The sequence below is a fragment of the Polyergus mexicanus genome, unplaced genomic scaffold (assembly GCF_030449975.1).
Source record: "Polyergus mexicanus isolate NDT 795.1 unplaced genomic scaffold, iyPolMexi1.0 SCAF_4, whole genome shotgun sequence".
Lineage (NCBI taxonomy): Eukaryota > Metazoa > Arthropoda > Insecta > Hymenoptera > Formicidae > Polyergus > Polyergus mexicanus.
Genome location: NW_027223324.1, coordinates 6,415,499 through 6,438,332, shown reverse-complemented (window position 1 = coordinate 6,438,332; position 22,834 = coordinate 6,415,499). Strand labels below are relative to the sequence as shown.

The 22,834-nt window shown below is 31.3% G+C and overlaps 2 protein-coding genes across 2 annotated transcripts in view; one reads left to right on the top strand and one right to left on the bottom strand.

Moving 5' to 3' along the window:
• Positions 1 to 11,186: 11,186 nt before the first annotated feature.
• On the bottom strand, positions 11,187 to 13,927 carry LOC138932510 (juvenile hormone acid O-methyltransferase-like). Its single transcript, XM_070294419.1, has 5 exons — positions 13,713 to 13,927; positions 13,456 to 13,624; positions 11,754 to 11,886; positions 11,524 to 11,671; positions 11,187 to 11,377 (listed from the first exon to the last, which is right to left on the bottom strand). The coding sequence occupies exons 1-5, from the start codon at positions 13,894 to 13,896 to the stop codon at positions 11,187 to 11,189; spliced, it is 825 nt and encodes a 274-aa protein (XP_070150520.1). The 5' UTR covers positions 13,897 to 13,927.
• Positions 13,928 to 21,371: 7,444 nt separating this feature from the next.
• Serrs (Seryl-tRNA synthetase) overlaps positions 21,372 to 22,834 on the top strand; it is a 2,267-nt gene continuing 804 nt past the window's right edge. The window contains exons 1-4 of the mRNA XM_070294821.1: positions 21,372 to 21,936; positions 22,016 to 22,300; positions 22,371 to 22,592; positions 22,679 to 22,809. Coding sequence (XP_070150922.1) covers positions 21,475 to 21,936; positions 22,016 to 22,300; positions 22,371 to 22,592; positions 22,679 to 22,809 — 1,100 coding nt within the window. The 5' untranslated portion in view covers positions 21,372 to 21,474. The remainder of the gene's footprint in view (positions 21,937 to 22,015; positions 22,301 to 22,370; positions 22,593 to 22,678; positions 22,810 to 22,834) is intronic.

The window sequence follows — 22,834 nt, the reverse complement described above, 5'->3', positions numbered from 1 at the left end:
AAGCAGTGGTATCAACGCAGAGTACTAAATGCCAGTTCTTTCTGCGCGCAAATTTCTAATTTTCGATTAACTAAGTATATTAATAAATTTAGTATATTGGCGACTAGCTGATCTTTAATTCATTGAAGATTCTCACTAAGAATTTACATTTCACACACATTCGTCGAAGAATTCATATACAAAGTAAAAAAATTCCAATATTTTAAATTTTTATACACACTTTGAATACTATATAATTTATAAGAACATCCTTGCGTCAATTTTCTATTACTTACATCGACTATGCGCACGTTTCCTCGTAGATTTATATTGGAAAAGGAGAGAACAACATGACTATTCGTTGTACAAAATTCTGATTGAGAAAGATTAACGTAACGACGACGCGTTCAAAACGATGAACACGTTCGTACTAACAATAAGGATGTCGCGTATAGCGACGCTGTACACTTTTGTATCGAATTTGAATCTCCCAGCGATGCGCGCGCATCCTGAAGCGCGCGCATTCTTATGAGAGCTTTAAAGGTGCTTTTACATAGCAGCGTCAAGCGTCGAGCGTCGAGCGTTAAGCGTCTGCGCAGAATATTGTTGCCCAGAATTAAATTTATTTTGTTTATTTTATTATATAACAGATATTTGTGTGTGTGTGTGTTATTATTATTAATCAAAAATATATTATAAAACGTTACTACTCTCTCTGGCAGTGTAAATTAAAATAAAATTAAAATATAAATGCAGCAAGACATTTGAATGGTTGAAATATTCAAATAAATAAGACAAAAAAGGATTCACAAATGACAAAATGGCACAGTTTGAAAAAATATTTATTGTTAAATTTATTGTTAAAAGTAGGAAATGATTTAAATAAGCAGTATGTTATAAACGTGCAGAAAAAAATTATCAAAATTATATTCTTTAATCCTTGATTAGATTCTAATATTCTGCTAGGGGACAGTAACGTTTTATATATATTTTGTTGTTATTAGCAGGTATTTGAAAATCAAATAATATGATTACGCCGATATTATTGAATATTATACAGATTTATTCGTGTAAAAGTACATCTTTTGATTAAGTGCTTACGGCGAAATGATCTTACACGTACGGTGTTAGCTCCTCGGAGATTTCTGATCAAGTGTGCGGGTTGGAATGCTCTTTATATATTATCAAAGTGTATAGGCCGCGGGATGTAAAAAAAAGAATACAATTCGATGAAGCGGAGATAAATGAGATTCCAATATCTCAATATTTCCAACACTCCCATTTTAGATTGACATGACTAGTATCTTTACGTATTAATTAATCTCTTTAGTTACACTTAACAATTCCCTTAATTTCTCAAATTGAATTTTGTTCAACGGCTTAATACATATATCAGCTATTTGCAGGGTTGGGAAGTAACGCGTTACTTGTAACGCCGTTACCGTTACAGTAACTTTTTTTCGGTAACTGTAACGGTAATGGCGTTACAAATTTTATTTGTAACGGAAAAAGTAACTTCGTTACATTTTCGGTAACGAGTAACGAATTTAACAGTTACTTTTATCGTTACTTTTTTCAAATTTTTTGATTTATTTAAGATATTATTCTTGCTATTGTGCATGATAAAATTTTTATCTTAACCGTAAAGCCGTAAGCAAATCGACCAATTAGCATTCTTATTATGTTGTAAAAATGCTTGAATGTGATTGATCAACTTATGGCTCTTGCAGACCAGTGCGATGACGCGACGCGCGATATCCAATGAGAGCTTTATCTTTTCGGAAAAGCAGAACTCTCATTTACTACCAGTTCTAAGTACCTTGCAACGAAAATTAGAAAATCTCAATAAATCTGACCTTATAGATTGCCATTCATTAGTTGAAGCTATTCAGCAAGGTTTAAATAAAAGGTAACTTATTAATTTGATTAATACATATGTTATTTAATTTTAAATAAGGATTTAATTGAAAAATATTATTTTATTTTAAACTATTGATTCAAAAGTATTAATTTCAATAAAACAAACAATGTCGCTTAATTTACTATATTTGATTTTAAATTTCTTACAATATTTGAAACAAAAGAATTAATAATAGCAGCATGTTTACATCCAAAATTTAAGTTAAACTGGTTAACCGGAGAAAAAAGAAAACGTGCTGAAAATTACTTGGAGGATTTATTGGGAATCCGATCAACTGAAAATTCTTCAAAAGCTGGAAAATCTGACGATCACGATGATTTTTTCATTTTTGAGCAAAAAACGGTGCAAAATGAATCTGAACAAGAAGAATTGCAACGGTTTTTAAAATCAAATAATTGTAATATAGAAATGTTAAACGACTATCCAAAACTTAAAAAACTTTTTATTAAATATAATACAGCTCTACCAAGCAGTGCATCTGTAGAAAGAATGTTTAGCATCGGTGGCTCTGTATTAACACCACAAAGAGGGCATTTAAATGATGATACTATGGAGCAACAAATTTTATTAAAAATTAATAAAGAATTTCGATAAATTTAATCATTTATTTTGTAATAAACCTTGAATGAAATCTTGCTTACAATTTTTTAAAAGTTTTTCTTATGCAAAATAATTTATTAGTTTGTATTGTAAAAAAGTAACGGAAATTGTAACGACTCGTTACTTTTTAGTAACTGTAACGGTAACGAGTTACTTTTTAAAATTAGTAACGAATAACGGTAACGAGTTACTTTTTAGAAAAAATAACGGTAACGGTAACGAGTTACTTTTATAAAGTAACTTTCCCAACCCTGGCTATTTGTTCTTTGGTATGAACATAGTATAACTCAAATATTTTCTCTTCATAATATTGTTGTACAAAATGGTAGCTTACGTCCATGTGTTTACTTTTCTTATGAAATTCGAAGTTTTTTACAAGTCTAATAGCGCTTTGGTTATCAATACACATTTTCGGAATTTCTACTTTTGTTTTAATTAAATCTTTCATTAATCTACTGACCCAAATGAGTTCTTTGGTTGTTTGACTAGCAGCAATGTATTCCGACTCGGTTGTACATAACGCTACCAATCTTTGTTTTTGTGAACCCCAAGCTATCGATGCATTTCCAAGTTTTATTACTAGACCGCTTGTGGATTTTTTAGTTTGTTTATCCGCTGCAAAATCTGCATCGCTAAAAGCTACTAACGACAAATTACTTTCAGTTCTTTTAAACTTGATCCCGTAATCAATCGTTTCCTTAATATATTTAATTATTCTTTTTACGGCGTTCTAGTGTTGTTTGCTTGGTGATTCAGCGTATTGACTCACTGCGTTCACCGCGTAAGCAATATCTGGTCTCGTGACGATGGCAAGGTAAAATAAATTGTCCACCACTTCCTTGTAAGGTACGTTGATAGCTTTCTTGTCATTTTCAGGATCTCGTAGGCTCAGATTCTGGTGCTGATCTGTCGGTATCGCCACAGTGTTTGCATCCTCCATTCGAAAACGTTCGGTATCCTCTCTGCGTATCTGATTTTAACCATTGACGAAAGCGAACCATTTGGAAAACGTGTTATTTCCATACTTAGAAAAAGATTAACGGAGTTATGGTTATTTCAATTTTAGCTGCCAAGTACTCCAGAATTTCGTCGATTTTTCGCTTACAGGTTGATGTTAGACCATCGTCTATATATATCGTAAAAATTAATCTCTCTCCGTCATCATCTGATATGAAGACGCAAGGATCTGCTTTGCTTGTCTTTATATTAAAATCTCTCAGACATTGCACACATTTTTGATTCCAACATCTAGCAGATTGCCTAAGGCCGTACAACGCTTTCTGAAGTTTGCAGACCTTTCCCGATTCATCTTCATAGTCATTGAGTTGTGTTATGTATACGTCTTTAGCTAAGTTCCCATTTAGAAAAGCAGTTTTGACGTCGAACTGTGCCAGTTGCATGTTTGTTGCTGCTGCAACTGCCAGAATCGATCTGATCGAGCCAAATTTTATTACCGGGATGAACGTTTCTCTATAATTAATACCTGGCCTCTGAATGAAATTCTTCACTACCAATCTTGCTTTATATCTCCTACTACGTCCTGCTATTCCCGGTTTGTACTTGAAAACCCATCGATTTTCGAATATTTGCCCTTTGATTGGTGGCTTAACTAGTTTCTACGCCTGATTTTTGTGTAGAGAATCTATTTCTTCCATCGTCGCCTTCTTCGACAGTTCTGCTTCCTTATTTTGGATTGCTTGTTGATGCGTGGTAAGCTGTTTACTCTCTGGGACAAGGAGATTTTCTACGTTTAGTTTGTATCCATCATATCTATTTGACCTGCGGATATTTTCTCTATTTCGTAGTTGCCGATCCTCTTCATTAGGTCGTTCTCCTTCTTTCTGCCTATCCGTTTCTACATTTTCAGACTCTTGGTCTTCCTCCTCGAGTATTTCTTTATGTTTGTCCGATTGTTTGTTTATATCAGGCTCTTCTTCGTCCTCTGATATCGCCATTTCTTGCACTTTAGCTGTTTCATTCTCTTTTTTGGCTTCAATCTTGGCCCCAGGTTTTTCCGATAGAAACTTTATATCTTTGCATTTTTCTACTTTGTTTTCAGTTTCGAAGAACATTCTGTATCCTTTGGTGTTTTCATCATATCCAATTAAGATTCCTCTCTTTGCTTTCGGACTTCATTTGGTTCTCTTTTCCTTAGGTATGTATGTGTAAACTTCAGTTCCGAATATCTTGAGGCTATCGCTTTTCCAAACCATAATTCATACGGAACCTTTCCTAGTACCAAACTCATTCTTATGCGATTATGTACATAGACTGCCGTATGGACGACTTCAGCCCACAGATTCAACGACATACCTTTGGCATAGATCATGCATCGTGCTGCTTCCGCTACTGTCTTATTTTTTCTTTCAGCCGCACCATTTTGCTCCGGTGTATAGACTTTTCTGGTGTTTGATCCCGTTCTGACTCACAATTTCTTGCATTTCTCTGTTGACAAATTCTAAGCCGTTATCAATTCTCATTCTTTTAATTCTTTTTCCTTCCTGTACCTCTATCGTTTTCAGGAAAGCTTTGAAATTTTCGGTTACTTCTGACTTATTCTTTAAAAAGTATACATGCCGAAAATGTGAGTAGTCATCTTTGAGAAGCAAAAAGTACTTGGTTTTTCCTATCAAATCGTGCTCCATTGGTCCGTAAAGATCCATGTGGATTAGATCAACAAGTTCTTTGGCTTGCGATTGACTTGTAGGGAAAGGTTTCCGACTCATTTTCCCTAGAGCACATTCTTCGCAGAGCCAATTTGTCTCTGATCTAACCTTGATCCCTTACTTGTTCTGGAGATGTGCGCTGTGTTCTGATGCGCTAGTCTCTCATGCTAAGTCTGAAACGACGTTTTTTTCTCGCTATGAATCCACGCTTGCTCATGACTATTGCCGTTCGTCTTTTTCTAGCAAGCTTTAAGTCTTATCTTATATAAGTTTTCGTACCGGTCTCCCACTGCAACTACGTTCCTCTCGTTCTGCAGTTGACACTTCTGGTTATCTGACAATAGCTTCAGGCTTTTATCAAGCGCTGATGACAAAAAAAAAATAGATTATACTTTAGCTTAGGTATGTACAAGACTGGAGTTGGATAGTTCCGTTTTCATTCGCTTCCATTGTACGCGTGGACATCAACCTCTCCTTTTCCTATGATGTGTATAATCTCACCGTTCCCAATTGATGAAGTCAACTTCTGGTAGTTCATAAACCAGTCGCGTACTGGCGACATGTGCTGGATCGCACCTGAATCCAGATATCAATCATTGACAACGTTTTGTGGCAGAAGTGTTCCCATACAGCACCGAAAGATTGCAGAAACGTTGCATAGATCTTGCATTGAAACATTGTAATATTGCATAGAAGTTGCAAAATGTTTCTGAAATGTTACTGCAAGCCTGTGGTAATGTTGAAATGTCCGCACTTAAAAATATTACAATGTAAAATTATAGTAATGTTACGGTGCAATGTATTTGTAATATTGAAATGCGTTGTTACAAATATGCAGAACGCTTCAAATTTGATAGATAAACTTCGAGAATATATAAAGACATTCAAGAGAGATAAGAAAAAAAGATTGTAAATTTATGCAAATACAAAGTTTTTTCTCGTCTTGAATATTTTTATACATATTCTCAAAAGTTTATCTATTTAAATGTAAAGTATCTTGCACATTAAAAAATTATTATCAACTTTTTGATTTTATATAGGAATGAAAACTATTAAACAATTTTCTGTTATCTAATTAATATTACTATTTTATAAATAATTTACATGTTTAAGAAATTGAAAATGATTTAAAAAATTCATAAAAGTTATAATTTTATTTATATAGATATTAGACTCCATTTTACATCTTAAGTAAACAATAAACGGATAATTTTAATTTTTTCGGATATTTATCTGTCCGATTTCTGAACAATCAGTTCAATATCTGAATTCCTTGTATTGGGATCGCATCAGATAAATTAAACCGATAAAAATAGTTACATCTTTAATCTTACTATCCGCTTTTTGCAAATTTTATATAATCATCATGACTGAAATTTAAATGCAGGTTAGATAATGCAATGCGCGCTACATAGCGGTAAACGAACAAACTAGCGATTACCGAAAACTGTTTTTTGTAATGCTTTTGAAATGTTGTTGTAACATTCTCATGAAACATTATAATTACATGTTCCAATAATGTTTCAACAATATTACATTGCAACTTGCAAGATTGTAATATTACTGCAATGTAATTGCCATAGACATAGTATATCTAGATTGAGCGTTTGCCTTTATTTAAGGTGTGGGGGTAAAGATGGACGTAGAAAAGGACATACTCATCTGTTCCGTGCAAAAGAGTACGCTATGCTACGTGCGAGCGAGAGAGAACGCAAGGGGCACGAAACCAGAGAGAAGATATAATAGAGGGCGGGAGTCAGCTAAAAGAGTATCAGGCAATTAGAAAGAGACGAAGTCAAGTGACCTGGCTGTCCTTGTCTGTTGGCGCATGCGCAGAGTAGAGCATACAGACTCCGGAGAGTACATTGTGGAAACGTATATGTGGGAAGAATACTTAAGTCGAATGTATTATAGAATAACTTAGCATAGTAAAAAATATTATAAAGTTATATTTTAAAGAAAATTAATACAGATTTTTAAAAATCTAATAAATGTTTTGTTATTACAGAAAATCAGTTAAAATTTATTAAAAAACATATTTTGCAATATATAGGTAGACAAAAATTAAACCATAAATAAATGTAATAATTATAATTTTAAGTGTTAATAAAGGTAAATTTTAATTTACATTCACAAATTATTTTAAAAATAAATTAGTTTCTTAATGATCAAATTATCAATTTCGATATATTTTAATCTTTAAAGAAATCAAAAAAATTTTGGTTACATTAAATTACTGTACAAGTAAAATATATATAATTAAATTCAATAAATGATTTGCATATGATTCAAATAATAAAGTAATACGAAAAATATATTTCAGTTAAATTGTTATTGCAACAAATTTATTGCTATAAAACTGTTAATACTAAATATCAAAAACTGCGCATGCGCGAATAGACAATGACAGCCAGGTCATTTGATTCTATCTCTTTCTAATTGTCTGATATGTTTCCACTTACACGATTACCTATGGCTCCCGTTCTCTATTATATCTTCTCTCTGGTCTAGATATACTATGTCTATGGTAATTGCAATGTTCTGTGCTGTATGGGTTATGGCTGTTTCGACTCGTCCGACGAAAGCCGCACCTCTATTTTCAGGCTTTGCGGTTGCTTTTTCGCTGCCTTGGATCTGCAGTCACGCTTCCAGTGTTTTTTTTTCCCACACTTAAAGCATTTTCCTGCTGGTTTGTCCGATTTCCATTCTCTCTGCTGTCCTTTTATAGTAAATTGTTGCTTTGTTTTTGTTTCAAAAGCGTTGTTTCTATGGCTATCGCGCTGCTTATTTCTGAGCTCCTCCATTGTGAGTCTTGCCATGAGGTTTGATAAGATCTTTTGCTCCTGTCTCGTCGACTCCCATGCTATGTTAAAATGTTGATAGAAAGATGGAAGAGTCATTAAGATCTTTGTCATTATCATCAGAAACAGACTCGCCAAGTATAGTTAAACGATGCGCAAGATCTTTTATCTTCGCTATATGTATAGTTATGTCATCAGCAGCTTCCTTATCTAGAATATATCATTGTTGTTGAAGAATGTGTTTTGCAGTTCCTCTTTTGCTTTCGAAAATCTCGTGGAGCTTATTCCATATCGCTTTGGCAGACTGACAGTTCATAATATGTAATAAAGGTTGTTCGCTTACTGTTATCACTATAACTTTTTGAGCCTTATTGTTCAATTTGTTCTATGCTTTAAGGTATCATCGATATTCTTCTATAATCTAAATACATATATACCTTTGGAATATCTTTAAATTTATGACAATTTGGTATAAAATTGCACTTGATATTAGAAATAAATAGTTTTCCCAATTGTGTTTTTATTATATTATTGTTTACTGCATGTTTGTTTTTTATATTGTCGAAATATATCTCCCATTTTTAAAATGATATTAAATGTCACTCAATTAACAAAAAATAATGCATTTTTATTAAAATATTTTATTTGCACTGATCTATCATATTTCGAAGTATCGCCTTTGGCATTGCAAACAGAGCGACCGCATTTTTTACAAAATATTGTATTTTTTGCAAGTCATGTATATTATATAGTCTGCTATGTTATATTATATATTCATTTCTATATTATTGAAAACAGGAATTTCTTCAAAATTTATGTTTATTTCACAAATATTTGCATTATTATCTAAAAGTGTCCCTTTCTGTTTTTTTTTAAAGTAAATTTACAAAGTCCATTAAATAACTTCCATCATCTTCTTTATAGTTACTTTGTAACATGTCGTATATACAGGGTGTCCGACAAGTAAGTGACCAAACAAAAGGTGGAGGTAGATTGGGTCAAACTGAAAAGAGAAGTCCTGTACCATTTTTTTTATAATGCTTAATAAAGGAGTTATTATTGAGTAAAGTCTAGTGTCTAGTCCATCATCATTGACTTTTAGCCGGACGCACGACGTCAGTGAGCCGCTCGATTGATAGTATACGTTGCCGTAGCGACGGAGCGGTCACACACACTACCAGGCGCGCGGCTAAAGGTCGACGCTGATTGGACAGACTTAATATAATATAGTTTTTTATTCATGTAGATTATCTAATAATAATAAATTTCTTAATAATAATAAGTAAATCAAATAATAATAAAGTTTTATTGTAGAATTAGCATTCGTTAATTTTATTTTTAGTATATAATGTTCAACAATAATATATATGTGCTTACATTACATTATCGTACAATAATACAATACAGTTTTATTTATGTGGAATTGGCATTCGTTAATTTTATTGAATTCTACATAGACAATAAAATCTTGTATAAAGTAGCTTAATTTAATTATATCTATAAATTCACTCACTTCCCAGACAGCACAAAACATCCTCAGGATCATCCAGAATATGTCCAGGACGGTTCAAGACATTTGTAGGATATTTTAAGATATTATTATAAATATATTTATAAAAATTTAATATGCATACATAATTATTTTTAGTTGTGTCAGCTATTTAATATAATTTAGTCTTAAGTATTATAATAGTATCTTAAGTATTATAAGTATCTTAAGTATTATAATAAGTATTAATGTCCTATAAATGTCCAGTGGATAACCCCTGGATGTCCGTAGGATATATCTGCCCTGTCTATTATATTGGATGTCTTTTGCATTTCCAGAGGATATATACATGTACAATTAATTGTTAACATTAATTTCGTTTAATATTAATAATTGAATTTGATGCGCACATTTTCATATATCCAAAATTATTATTTATTTAATATTTTATGAGAAATGTTACTGTTCGCAACATTTCAAAAACTTTACAAACAATAGTATTCAACCGCTAGTTCGTTTGTTTACCGCTATGCGACACGCGAACTCGTATTTGAGATTTGGTCATGAGAATTATATAAAGCTTGCAAAGAGCAACTGACAGGAAATTACAAATGTAATTATTTTTTATCAGTTCAATTTCTGATGCAATCCCAACATAGGGAATTCAGATATTGGATTGTTTAGAAAATATTACAGAACTCAAACCCGGGAGCCAAACCTAAAATATTCATGTACAGCACGAAAGCCTCAAATATTAAAGAACGGTGAACTATTTTTAATATTGGCAGTAAATAACAAAACATAATTTTAATTTATTTTTAAATTTTAAAATTTGCTTCTTGAAACATACGAAAAATATCCCTAACATATCCTATAAAAATCCTTAGGATGTTCCACAGGATCTCCCTGGATTCTCCAGAGGTTAATATACGGCTATCATTTACTCTTCCTCAGGACATCCAGAGGAAATCTGAGGATTACAATGGGATATCCTGAGGATATCCTACATATATGTCCTGGATGCCCTTTGGACGTCCTAAGGACATCCTTGTGCTGTCTGGGTTTTGTATTAGTGTAACATCATACTTCAATGTAGATCATTCTTCAACTGTATGATGAAAACTTCTCCAACACATCACATATTGTAGCTATAATATGACAAAGTTGGTGAAAATAGCTTTTTTTTGCAACTTTAATTGCAAATTTCTCAAAATTCTGACGTGGTGAAGCAATTTCATAACAGGATTCTTGTTTAGTGTCCAAAAATCTATAAGAAACGGATAATCTCGTTCCGGTGTTTCTTTTTGTTGAGCTGTGTAATTATAAGTATTAAAATTATTATCTGTGTAGTCATTGCAAAGTGAATCGATGGATGGGAGAGGGGCTCTATTCCTATAAAAATCGCAGTTTATATCATTATAAGAATAATAGATACAGGTAGTTTATAACATTTATTATTCAATAGTTCATAACATTATTACAATAGAAATTAATACCATTAAAATGTCAAAATCATTACATACGGGTGTGTCTCATCTTCATGACAATCTGATGTGCCATTACAAAAACAAAAGTGAAACCAACTTAAATAACATAACGGTAGTAAATAATAATTGAATTTTAACCTCCCGCTCTTTTCAATATCTCATATTTCTTAAGCTTGATTTTATTTACGGACTTAAGGTATAAAATTTACGATATACATCAATGATTATATGTATACAATGCTGTTATACAACTTTTCGTGCATAAACTATTAAGAGTTTGTATATATCTAATATAAATGTTTGTTTTTGATTATTCTGTATTGTGTTATAAGTAATCTTTTTTTCTGCAAATTTACGTACATATTCGTTCTTGAATTCTTCTTTCAGATTATGTGGCATTTTGTCCAAAAATGGATAGATGGATATTATCGAATCTACCAAAATAGTCCATTAAGATTAAATTAAATTATCAAAATTGAATTAAGTAAATAAGAAGAGAACGTTGCAGCGAACTTATAATGTGATAATAACCACATAAAGGATAAAACCTAATTTCTACATTGTTTTAAAAATAACTTACATATAAAATTGTTTGAATCTTTAGAGGAATATGTCGTCTCTCGAAGACTGCAATGGCACACCTCAAATCCGATACTTTTAAGTATTTTCCTCAGTTCTTTACGAGGACAGCATGAATCATTAAATGGCGAAACATACTTTCTGATATCCTGTATGAATATAAGAGTAATAATTAAATGTTATAACTATAAAATTACGAATTTGATGGAACATGAAAATAATAAAATTTACTTGTATGTATGGTGCAAAACGAATATCTCGAGCCAAAATATTCATAATATTATATATATCATGAGATGCTACCAAATTCATAAGTATATTCCCACCAGGTCGAATCATACGATAAATATTCTCAAACGCTTGTCTATTAGATAAAACACAGATAAGTGTAATTAATTTTTGAAGCTTTTATGTTCATTGCGATTTTTAGTTTTAATTTTTAATAAAACAAAATAGATGTAACCATTTTAATGAAATGTTAGGCTAATATATTAAACTCTTACTTCTCTTTCTTTAAAATTATGTTATAAAGCGATAGAACTATTAAAAAATATTATAAAAAATAATTTTTGTGTATTTAAATATTTAAAAATTTACATTAAAATCACAAAACTTAACTTTATTTTAAACATTTTTATAAATTAATATAATATATAATATAATATACAGAGTATCTTTAAAGTCTGACTCCACCTCTAAATCTCAGAAACGATTTTAAATATGGAAAAATGTTTTAGACAAAAGTTGTATGGTTTCAAGGGGGACATAAGGTGATGTCATTAATTTGACCTTGAGTTGCGTGAAGGTCACGTGAAGGTCACCTTCAATTTTTTAAATGGAACTTCTTACGTTTTATTGCATATTCTTGTAGTTTATCTCGAGAGCTTTCCAAAACACTATAATAAAGTATTTTTTTATTAAGTACTTTTTGAGTTATTTTATATTTTAATTTAACAAATTTTGATGTAAAAATTAAAATATCACGTAAAATATTTAGTTTTTGATAATCTTACCGTAATACTTTTACAGAATAATAAGACAAATCAATTAGTGTAAAGAAAAAAAATAATTGTTTAAAAAAATATATTGTAAATAATTACATACTTTTTCTTAAAAACAATTATTTTTTTTACTTTAATTGATTTGTCTCATTATTCTAAACATAAAAGTATTACGGTAAGATTATCGAAAACTAAATATTTTACGAGATATTTTAATTTTTATATCAAAATATGTCAGATTAAAATATACAATAACTCAAAAAGTACTTAATAAAAAAATACTTTATTATAGTGTTTTGAAAAGCTCTTGAGATAAGCTACAAGAATATGCAATAGAAAATAAGCGGTTCCATTAAAAAAAAATTGAAGGTGACCTTCAGGTGATCTTCACGCAACTATTCAAGATCAAATTAATGACACCACCTTATGTCCCCCTTGAAACCATACAATTTTTGTCTGAAACATTTTTCCATATTTAAAGCCATTTCCGAGATCCTGGGCTGGGGTCAGACTTTAGAGATACCCTGTATTATGTATCGATATAAAATATCTTTAATAATTTCATAACTTTAGAAAAAGAAGTATTATTCCTTTGTTTAAGAAATTCACATTAGTCTATATATAAAGTTGTAACATTTTGCAACTTTAATTTGCAAAGTATTAGGGTGTAATTAATTGTGGTTGATTCAATGTTGAAATTATGTTAAAATAGTAACCGAAAAATCGTCAACAATTTGTACCATTTCGATGTCGATTTGATCAGAATTTCAATTTTATTTTAACATTTGTTTTTCAATGTTAGTTCAATGTCGTATCAACTATAAGTATATTTCTACAATAACTGAATAAGAATCGCGTTGTGATCGACCAGTCGTTCGCAATCGATAGGTTGAGTAAGTCTGGTTTATATTTACTTAAAAATTTTAACTTACCGAATGTCATAACACCAATTTAAAGCGTGAAATGAGAATATATGATCAAATCCAGAAATATATTTTTCTGGCAAACTTTTAGTTTGGATATCTAATACTTCGAATTTGAGTCTTTCGTTACCGTATGTTTTTTTCGCAAACTCAATCGCATCCTCCGAAATATCGGTACCTTCAAAATATGCAATTATTGAATTAAATAATAATTTAAACAAATGTATATTGTTATAGGCATTATTCTATGCATATTGCTGTTTTACCTATTATTACCGCATTTGGATTTAAAGCCGGCAAGAGAATATATTTCGTTATATCTCCGGGACCACAACCGATGTCCATACATTTTCCAGACATTTGTATTAATTCTTCTTCAAACTCGTCCATTAAATTTAATACTTTGCATTTTTGCAGTTTGTCAAAAGAAACGTATTCTTTCGGCTTCATAATTTTCAAATTTGTTTGCGCCTTTTCTCTATATGTTTTGCGTAGTTGCGTATTTCAAGATTATTTCGAGAAGCAGTCTTATATATTCTGCTATCCGGCAGGAGTACAGATTAGAAGAATAAGAAGTACCCTTATCAATGCCGAAACAAAAATAAATGAACTTTGTGCAGTTTTTATTCTGCTTATCTTTAGCAATAATTTAACCATTTATTCTTGCGATTATTTGAAGCTTTATATAACTAAATATTTTACAAGATATTTAATTTTTTATATAAAAATATGTCAAAATATGTCAGATTAAAATATAAAATAACTCAAAAAGTACTTAATGGAAAAAATACTTTATTATAGTGTTTTGGAAAGCTCTTGACATAAGCTATAAGAATAATATGCAATAAAAAATAGAGGGTTCCATTTAAGAAATTAAAGGTGTCCTTGACTTGACCTTAACGATGCCATCCAAGGTCAAACCAATGACACCATCTTATGTTCCCCTCAAAATCATACAATTTTTGTTCAAAACGTTTTTCTCTAAAATGCTTAGTTTTTTAAAGAAAAGGGGTGTACGGGTGGTCTAGGACACCCTGTATAACGTATTGTATACACGCACAAGTTTAATATATTATCTTTCAAGTTTAATAATTATCTTTTTTATGAATTGATATTGATTCTTCTCAATTTTCCCTCTCTCTCTCTTTCAAAAATAACTCATTTATGAGATAATACTGCTAAAGCAAATGCTGTTTACTGAAATTGTATATTCTTTTATCGTATACTTCCCATTTATAAATGCGCGATTATACATATCACTGACGAGATATCATTAAAAGACCAGTGGTCTTATGGAATTTAGTATGACTGGAAGAAAAATTCGCTGCTCGTTATTTTAATTTATCCAGTCATTGTTTTATTATCGAAAATGTACAGATCTTTTATGTAACTGTCTCAAGAACAACAAAATAAACATTTCATTATTACTGTTTTAAAATTACTGTTTTATATCGACAATGAAAAAATTCACTTATCTACAGTAACGCGTAGCGAATTTTTCTTCTAGTAATATATATGGTATTAAATCCCATAAGGATATTGATCTTTAATGATATCTCGTCGGTGTTTTACTAATAAAACAATAACTGGATGAATTAAAATAACTGTATGAATTAAATAATTCATGTAATTATCTTCGATGCAGTCAAAACGGCCGATAATGTCAACATCCTACAATTACAATACCTTTAAGCCTACCGGACCCACTTAATGATCATAATAATTTATCCAAGACTGACGGTCTTTAATAGTATCTCATCGGTATTAATGTATTACTCAATATTATACGAAGTATATATTACCGTTAATTATTAAATGACAAAAAAGCTTTATAAACTTAAAAAGTTATTAAGTATATAAAGGTTTGACTTGATTTCATAGAGAAAGTTAACTGATAATATCAAAACCAGTACAAGCTGTTAGGCGCAAGGCGCAAGTATTGATATTAGACAAGTGATAATACTAACCTGTATATTCTTAGCTACTAATAAATCCCCCACATTTTTCTCCCATAAATACGAATCACTTTGTTGGTGTGGAGGCTTATCGCTAAGAATACGCAAATATACCACGAAGACGTTCTCGATATCAACCTCTTCGGCGCCAACTTACCCTTGCTAACACATTAAGATATGATTATTTTGCACAGTTTAATAAATAATTGTTTAAATTCAACAGTTTAATGCTGTCAGAAAAGAAATACAATTGCACGATATTAGACTGAATGATAAATAGACCTTGTCGACTTTTAGGTACAGCATTCATGTTTACAATTACCGGATATACGCGTTGCCCAATCAGCCAATTAGCTATATTTGAGGATCTGAGAAAGAAGCACTAACAATAACTACACCAAGTATAATGTATAATTGATGTCTTGCCAAAGCGAATTTCGTTTCGAGTTCTAAAAAACACGGATTTTTCCACTTTTGCGCTCACGGAATCCCTGCCATCTATTAGTATTCCGGATTATTATGAAAAACTTACCTTTTTAAACCGTAATAACCACCTCTACTCAATATACATACTAATCACACTAGTACGATTTGGGATTCTGCATTTTTAAAGTTCCATAATTTACGGATAAATAATCTAAAAATATTCGATAATATGACCTTTTTGGGATAAAAATTCCTCAGGAATCCAATGGTAATGGTCTCAAATGTAAAAAATAATTTTGTAATAGTGAAAAAATGTCAAAATCAAAATAAAATTTTTAAAAAATCAGTTTTTTTTCAAAAAATCGCCATTTTTTCTATTTAACAGAAATAAATGTTTTTTTCTAAATTAAAGTTAAAATGTATTTTGGAAAAAAAAATATTTTATAAACATTATAAAATATTAAGAATTTTTTAGGGGTGTTTGAAAGTATGGTATATTTGAAAGGTGAAAAATTCGGCATATAATTTATTTATAATAGAAAAAAGTATTTATTTTTTCAAAAAATGACTAAAATACTGTTGAATTTAAACAATTATTTATTTTTATAGAAAAACAAAAATAATCAAGATTTTATAAAAAAATATTATGGCTCCGAAATTTACTAAAAATGTAAAAAATCATACAAAATTGTAAATTTTTATGCTAAAAACAACTAAAATATGTTTAAATACTTACATTCAATGCAATTCCACTCGTTTATTATACGAAAATGCAAAATTAATTATTTTATTGAACAACGATTTTGCACTAGTGCAAATAAGCACCTCTTCAAAGTTTTGATATTGCTGCTGCAGCGGTTTCAAAACAAATGACGCCGGTTCACTGTGCAGTTAGTACCCTAGGGTAATGGCATATTTGTCGTAGTGGGGAGAGGCCGTTACAGAACTCAAGTAAAAAGATCCAGAAGCAAGAAATTTTAGGTGCTGCAAATTTGCACTAGTGTGGTTACTACGGATTAAATAAAGGTAAAAGAAAGACCAAGTACACGCATCACTTGTGAAAAACTATTATACGTACATAGCTCGATCAAATATGAACGAGACTTTTCGGATAAGAGCAGGATACTTTAATGCTTATTGTTGTGACCACGGACTTATATACTAATCGAATATATAAATAATTTTTGAACAAGTCTCGTTTATATTTGACCCATCAGAATTTATAAAATAGTGTTATTCTAACTTATTGAAAATAAAAACATAAAAATATTTTAACCAAAAAAAATTGTACAAATGTATCCTACAAAAATAATGATATCAACAAATTAGTAAAAATAAAACATAAAATAAAAAATTATACAAATATTTTAACCTAAAACAGTTGCACAAGATAGCTATTTTAATTTCTTACAAAAATAATAATATTAAAAAGTTAAACTAACTAAATAAAAACTTGTGCTATATATATATAATTTATTTATTTCCAGTATTAAAAGAAAAATTATATCTAATGATGCAAAACACAAAAAATATAAAATAAAAAATTAATAGTAAAATTAATTATTTTACAATTACAATCGATCCTTAATCATCTACGATTCTTATTTGCAAAGACCAAAGGATCAACTGCATTGACTTGATAAAAGTTAGATTATACAGGGTGTTTCAAACCACTCATACAGCCCTTTTAAAATGAAAATAAATGGCTTTTATCAAAAATCGCGAACATTTTTTAAGTAAATCGGATGTGCTCTATCGAATGGTGACTTTGACCTTGACCTTGAATTTGATCTGAGGTTCAATTGAAGGTCAACTTTGATTTTTTAAATAAAAACCTTTTTTTATTGCATATTCTTGTAGCTTATCTCGAGAGCTTTTCATAACACTATAACAAAGTATTTTTTCATTAAGTACTTTTTGAGTTATTTTATATCTTAATCTGACATATTTTGATATAAAAAATGAAATATTAAGTAAAATATTTAATTTTAAGTAAATATGATTCTTCATAATTTTTCACGTTTTCATATGTTTTTCAAATTGAAGAAAAATACTAGATATATCAAGATTTCTCATTAGTTTGTACAATTAAATAGGTCAAAATATGTTGTTTATATAAAGTATTGTTTATTCTATTGTTACGTCCAGATTCGGGGAAGGATGAGTCGATAGAAGGGCGCAACTACTACCTTTAATTATCCCGAAGTTAAACGTCTCGAGGTTACGTTAAAATCGGGTCTAACAAACTTGTCGATCCCAGAATCAGGTAAACGACTGTTTGGGTCGCTATTACTCTGTTTTTCGGAAGTTCGTTCGGCGGTCCCTTTTTGATCAGAGAATTTAATCTCTTTTACATGGGATGTGACCAAGTGCAATCTTTCGACTAGAAATGAGAGGGGGTTAAAAAAGAGTTATTTTGATTTTAATTAACAAAGTATAAATTTATTCATTTTCAAATGAATGATAGGTATACATGTTTATATAAAAAAAAAATATATAATATTGGTTTTTCTCTAAGTATAAATAAGTGGATGTGTATGTGTGTGTGTGTTAATTCGCGGGTGTTACATTAATACGAAGAGCATCAGTCAGAATGAAAGGGAATGATTTTATCGTTAACTTTAGGTTCTGACTGGTTAATACAATATGAAAAATATATTTGATTAAAGGATAAAAAAAATAAAAATAAAATCGAAATCAATATGTATAAGTCAATAAGTATATATGTTAAGAACGGTCAGAAATATAAAATTGTTCGCTCGCATATGTGTCAGATTAAGATCAGGTTTTAAAATTTTCTAAGATTTATTGCCGGAACGGGTTAATGATTTAAAAGAATGAAACATTCTTTGGAAAGTTTTAATTTAAATAAGAAACAAGACAAAAAGGAGGAAAAGAAAAATTATTCAATTAAACTTATTTTTTTTAAATAGTAATTCAGAAGTGGAGGAATGGCGAATTTGTACAGTGTTTCGCTTTGCGTCTCATATCGACAGCCCGATGTTCGATTCGTGGCTGCTCTGGAGATGATGCCAGGTGAGGACACTGGTGGCACAAGTGCCTAACTCGCGAATTACGGTACAAAAGCATAGAGTAAGACTGCGTGAAGCTGAAGATCGGAGAAATAGTGTATTTAAATGTCTCTTTGAGTCCCATTTTTATAATTCTTTTTTCGGGGTGTATTCTAATTCTAAGAGTGGGAATCTTCCAAAAACTTCAACGAATTGGAATTGCGTAGAAGTGGGGATTCTTCATCTTAACGAATTAAAAATTGTGCTAATATCCTTATTAGGCGGGATGTTTCTCCTACTTTTCGAATTTTTACCCGTGGTGATCGTCGATTGTTGATCTTGATATCAGTTCAAGTCTCTTGAACATTAGATTTTTCTTGCGTATGTGATCTGATTAGAAAAAGTCTTACTTCCTTATGATTATTTTTATCAATATTAACGTAGCTGTGTTTACTGAATATTTCGTTATAGAAGTTTCATCATTATTGATTTTGTTGCACTTGTCAGATATCTTGTTAGAAGAAATTTTATTATCTTCCCGATATCAATTTATTCTTCCAGAAAATTCTATTGCAAAGAGTATCTACTGATTTTTATTTATTTTTAGGCGACCGGCGCAATTTCGTCAGCGGTCTCTCGCGTCTTTCTCACGGTTACTCATAGATATAGATATTGACAAGTAACTAAATGTTTAAAGAAATGTGTGGCGCAAGATGCTTTATTTACCGAACGATTCATTTTTGTCACCAATCGACTATCGTTGCTCTAACGTCGCAGAAGAAAGGAATCGTGGAGTCGTCAGGACGTAATACTATTGATATTGAAAATTTTCTCTGTTATACATATAATTTTATATGTGTCTTGGTTAAGAAATTGTAACTGCGTTGTATCATATACCCACAATGGACTGACAGTTAGCCTATAATTTCTAAACCTCGTGGCACAAACCATGGCACAAACTGTACATTATTTAACTTTTGGGTACTGGTGTGGATATAGATCTTGGTACAGGCTAAGATTAGGCTGAAGGTTAGACTACTAGCGGTTAGGAAGTTAGCTACTAGCGGTCCATATTTACATAGTCAAAAAAGTGAACCTTCCCAGACAGCACAAGGATGTCCTTAGGACGTCCAAAGGGCATCCAGGACATACATGTAGGATATCCTCAGGATATCCCATTGTAATCCTCAGATCTCCTCTGGATGTCCTGAGGAAGAGTAAATGATAGCCATATATTAACCTCTGGAGAATCTAGGGAGATCCTGTGGAACATCCTAAGGATTTTTATAGGATATGTTAGGGATATTTTTCGTATGTTTCAAGGAGCAAATTTTAAAATTTAAATATAAATTAAAATTATGTTTTGTTATTTACTGCCAATATTAAAAATCTATTAAAAATAGTTCACCGTTCTTTAATATTTGAGGCTTTCGTGCTGTACATGAATATTTTAGGTTTGGCTGAATTAGGAATATCTGAATTCCCTATGTTGGGATTGCATCAGAAATTGAACTGATAGAAAATAATTACATTTGTAATTTCTTGTCAGTTGCTCTTTGCAAGCTTTATATAATTCTCATGACCAAATCTCAAATACGAGTTCGCGTGTCGCATAGCGGTAAACAAACGAACTAGCGGTTGAATACTATTGTTTGTAAAGTTTTTGGAATGTTGCGAACAGTAACATTTCTCATGAAATATTAAATAAATAATAATTTTGGATATATGAAAATGTGCGCATCAAATTCAATTATTAATATTAAACGAAATTAACGTTAACTATTAATTGCACATGTATATGTCCTCTGGAAATCCAAAAGACATCCAATATAATAGACAGGGCAAATATATCCTACAGACATCCAGGGGTTATCCAGTGGACATTTATAGGACATTTTAATACTTATTATAATACTTAAGATTTCTAAATTATATAAAATAGCCGACACAACTAAAAATAATTATGTATGCATATTAAACTTTTATAAATATATTTATAATAATATCTTAAAACATCCTACGAATGTCCTGAACCGTCCTGGACATATTCAGGATGATCCTGAGGATGTTTTGTGCTGTCTGGAAAATTATTTAAAATGAACTAACATTTAGGGGAGGCAGCCCCGATGACCTTGACATTGACATATGTTGTCAAAATCACCCTCGTGAGTGACCTTCAGAAGGTTTTAGCCGTCGCTCGTTTTTTATTAAAAAGTTATTAACGTAAACAAAAACTGTGGAACGCAGTGGGTCCAGATAGTCTTAGGCCGGATTCACACCTTGACAGAAAAGCAGAAAGTAGAAAAGCAGAGGCCAATCAGAATTCGCGCTAGAAAAACAGAATGTACTGCTTATTTTCAGCGCAAATTCTGATTGGCTTCTGCTTTTCTAGCACGAGTTCTGATTGGCCTCTGCTTTTCTGCTTTTCTGCCAATCAAATTCCTTATGCTTGTGATTATGCGTTTATGTAAAAGTGTCTGCTCCCCGCTCCCCGCTTTAACTATACTGTACTAGTGCAGAAGTGCAGTTCTAGTGTAGCCTCAGGTCAGCTAAAAGGAACAAACCATCTGGCTTCCACGTGCCCCCGACGTTTCCAAGAGTTTATACACCCTGGGTTTGACCCAAAAACGTGAAAAATGGTTTTGGATCTGGACCTTTTCCGCAAAGACAAGGGTTTTGATCCGGAGAACATCCGGGAGAACCAGAGAAAACGTTTCAAGGATGTGCAACTGGTGGATACTGTCATCGAGAAGGATAAATGTTGGCGACAATTGCGGCATTGCGCCGATAATTTTAATAAGCTGAAGAACCTATGTAGCAAGGAGATTGGCGAGAAAATAAAAAAGAAAGAGCCACTTGGTGATAACGATGATGTGCCTCAAGTGATCGCTGATAATCTAGTTGACTTGACTTCCGAAAGTCTGAAAACATTGACAGTGATGCAGATCAAGAAGATACGTAGTCTCATCGATGATGCTATACAAAAAAACGACGAGAACCTGAAGTCAACTGAATCAGAAAGGAATAACGCCCTTAGAGAAGTAGGAAATCATCTACACGAATCTGTACCTGTTAGTAATGACGAGGAAGAGAACAAAGTATGAATATCTCTTATTTGATTTATAATTTTAACAATGTAAAATTCTTTATTATTTTTAACATTTGCTCTTATCTTAGGTGGAAAGAACTTGGGGAGATTGCACTGAGAGGAAGACATACTCTCATGTTGATCTGATTCACATGATTGCTGGAATGGATGGTGAACGTGGAACAGGTGTGTCTGGCGGACGAGGTTACTTCCTTACTGGACCAGCAGTGTTTCTGCAACAAGCATTAATACAATTAGCATTAAGAAAATTATTTAAAAGAGATTATACACCTCTTTATACTCCATTTATTATGCGAAAAGACGCAATGCAAGAAGTAGCACAACTTTCTCAATTTGATGAAGAATTATATAAGGTATTTGCTTAATATAAAGATTTTAACTATAATTATATAATTAATTATAATTTTTTTTTTTTTCTATTAGGTCATTGGTAAAGGTAGTGAACGTAATGAGGATAAGGAAATAGAGGAGAAATATCTTATTGCTACCTCTGAACAGCCAATAGCAGCTTATCATAGGGGTGAATGGATAGCTGAAAATGCTTTACCAATAAAGTATGCCGGTATCTCTACTTGTTTCAGACAAGAGGTCGGCTCTCATGGACGAGATACTAGAGGTATTTTTAGAGTACATCAATTTGAAAAGGTATCTAGGGCTAATAAAATGAGAATTAATTATTCGTTAAACAAAACAGCATGATACATACATGTTTATCATTTTCTTATTTATAGGTAGAGCAGTTCTGTCTCACCTCACCTTATGATAATAAATCTTGGGAGATGATGGAAGAAATGATTTCCAATGCGGAAGAATTTTATCAGGCCTTAGAAATTCCTTATCGCGTAGTTAATATTGTATCTGAGTACTCTGCGTTGATACCACTGCTT

Excerpts from the sequence above, each read along its gene's own strand:
- LOC138932510 (XM_070294419.1), bottom strand. The coding sequence starts at position 13,896 with ATGAAGCCGAAAGAATACGTTTCTTTTGACAAACTGCAAAAATGCAAA. Across the intron at positions 11,887-13,455 it reads AATTGGTGTTATGACATTCG|ACAAGCGTTTGAGAATATTT; the intron begins GTAAGTTAAAAT and ends TTTATCTAATAG. Across the intron at positions 11,672-11,753 it reads GTTTTGCACCATACATACAA|GATATCAGAAAGTATGTTTC; the intron begins GTAAATTTTATT and ends ATATTCATACAG.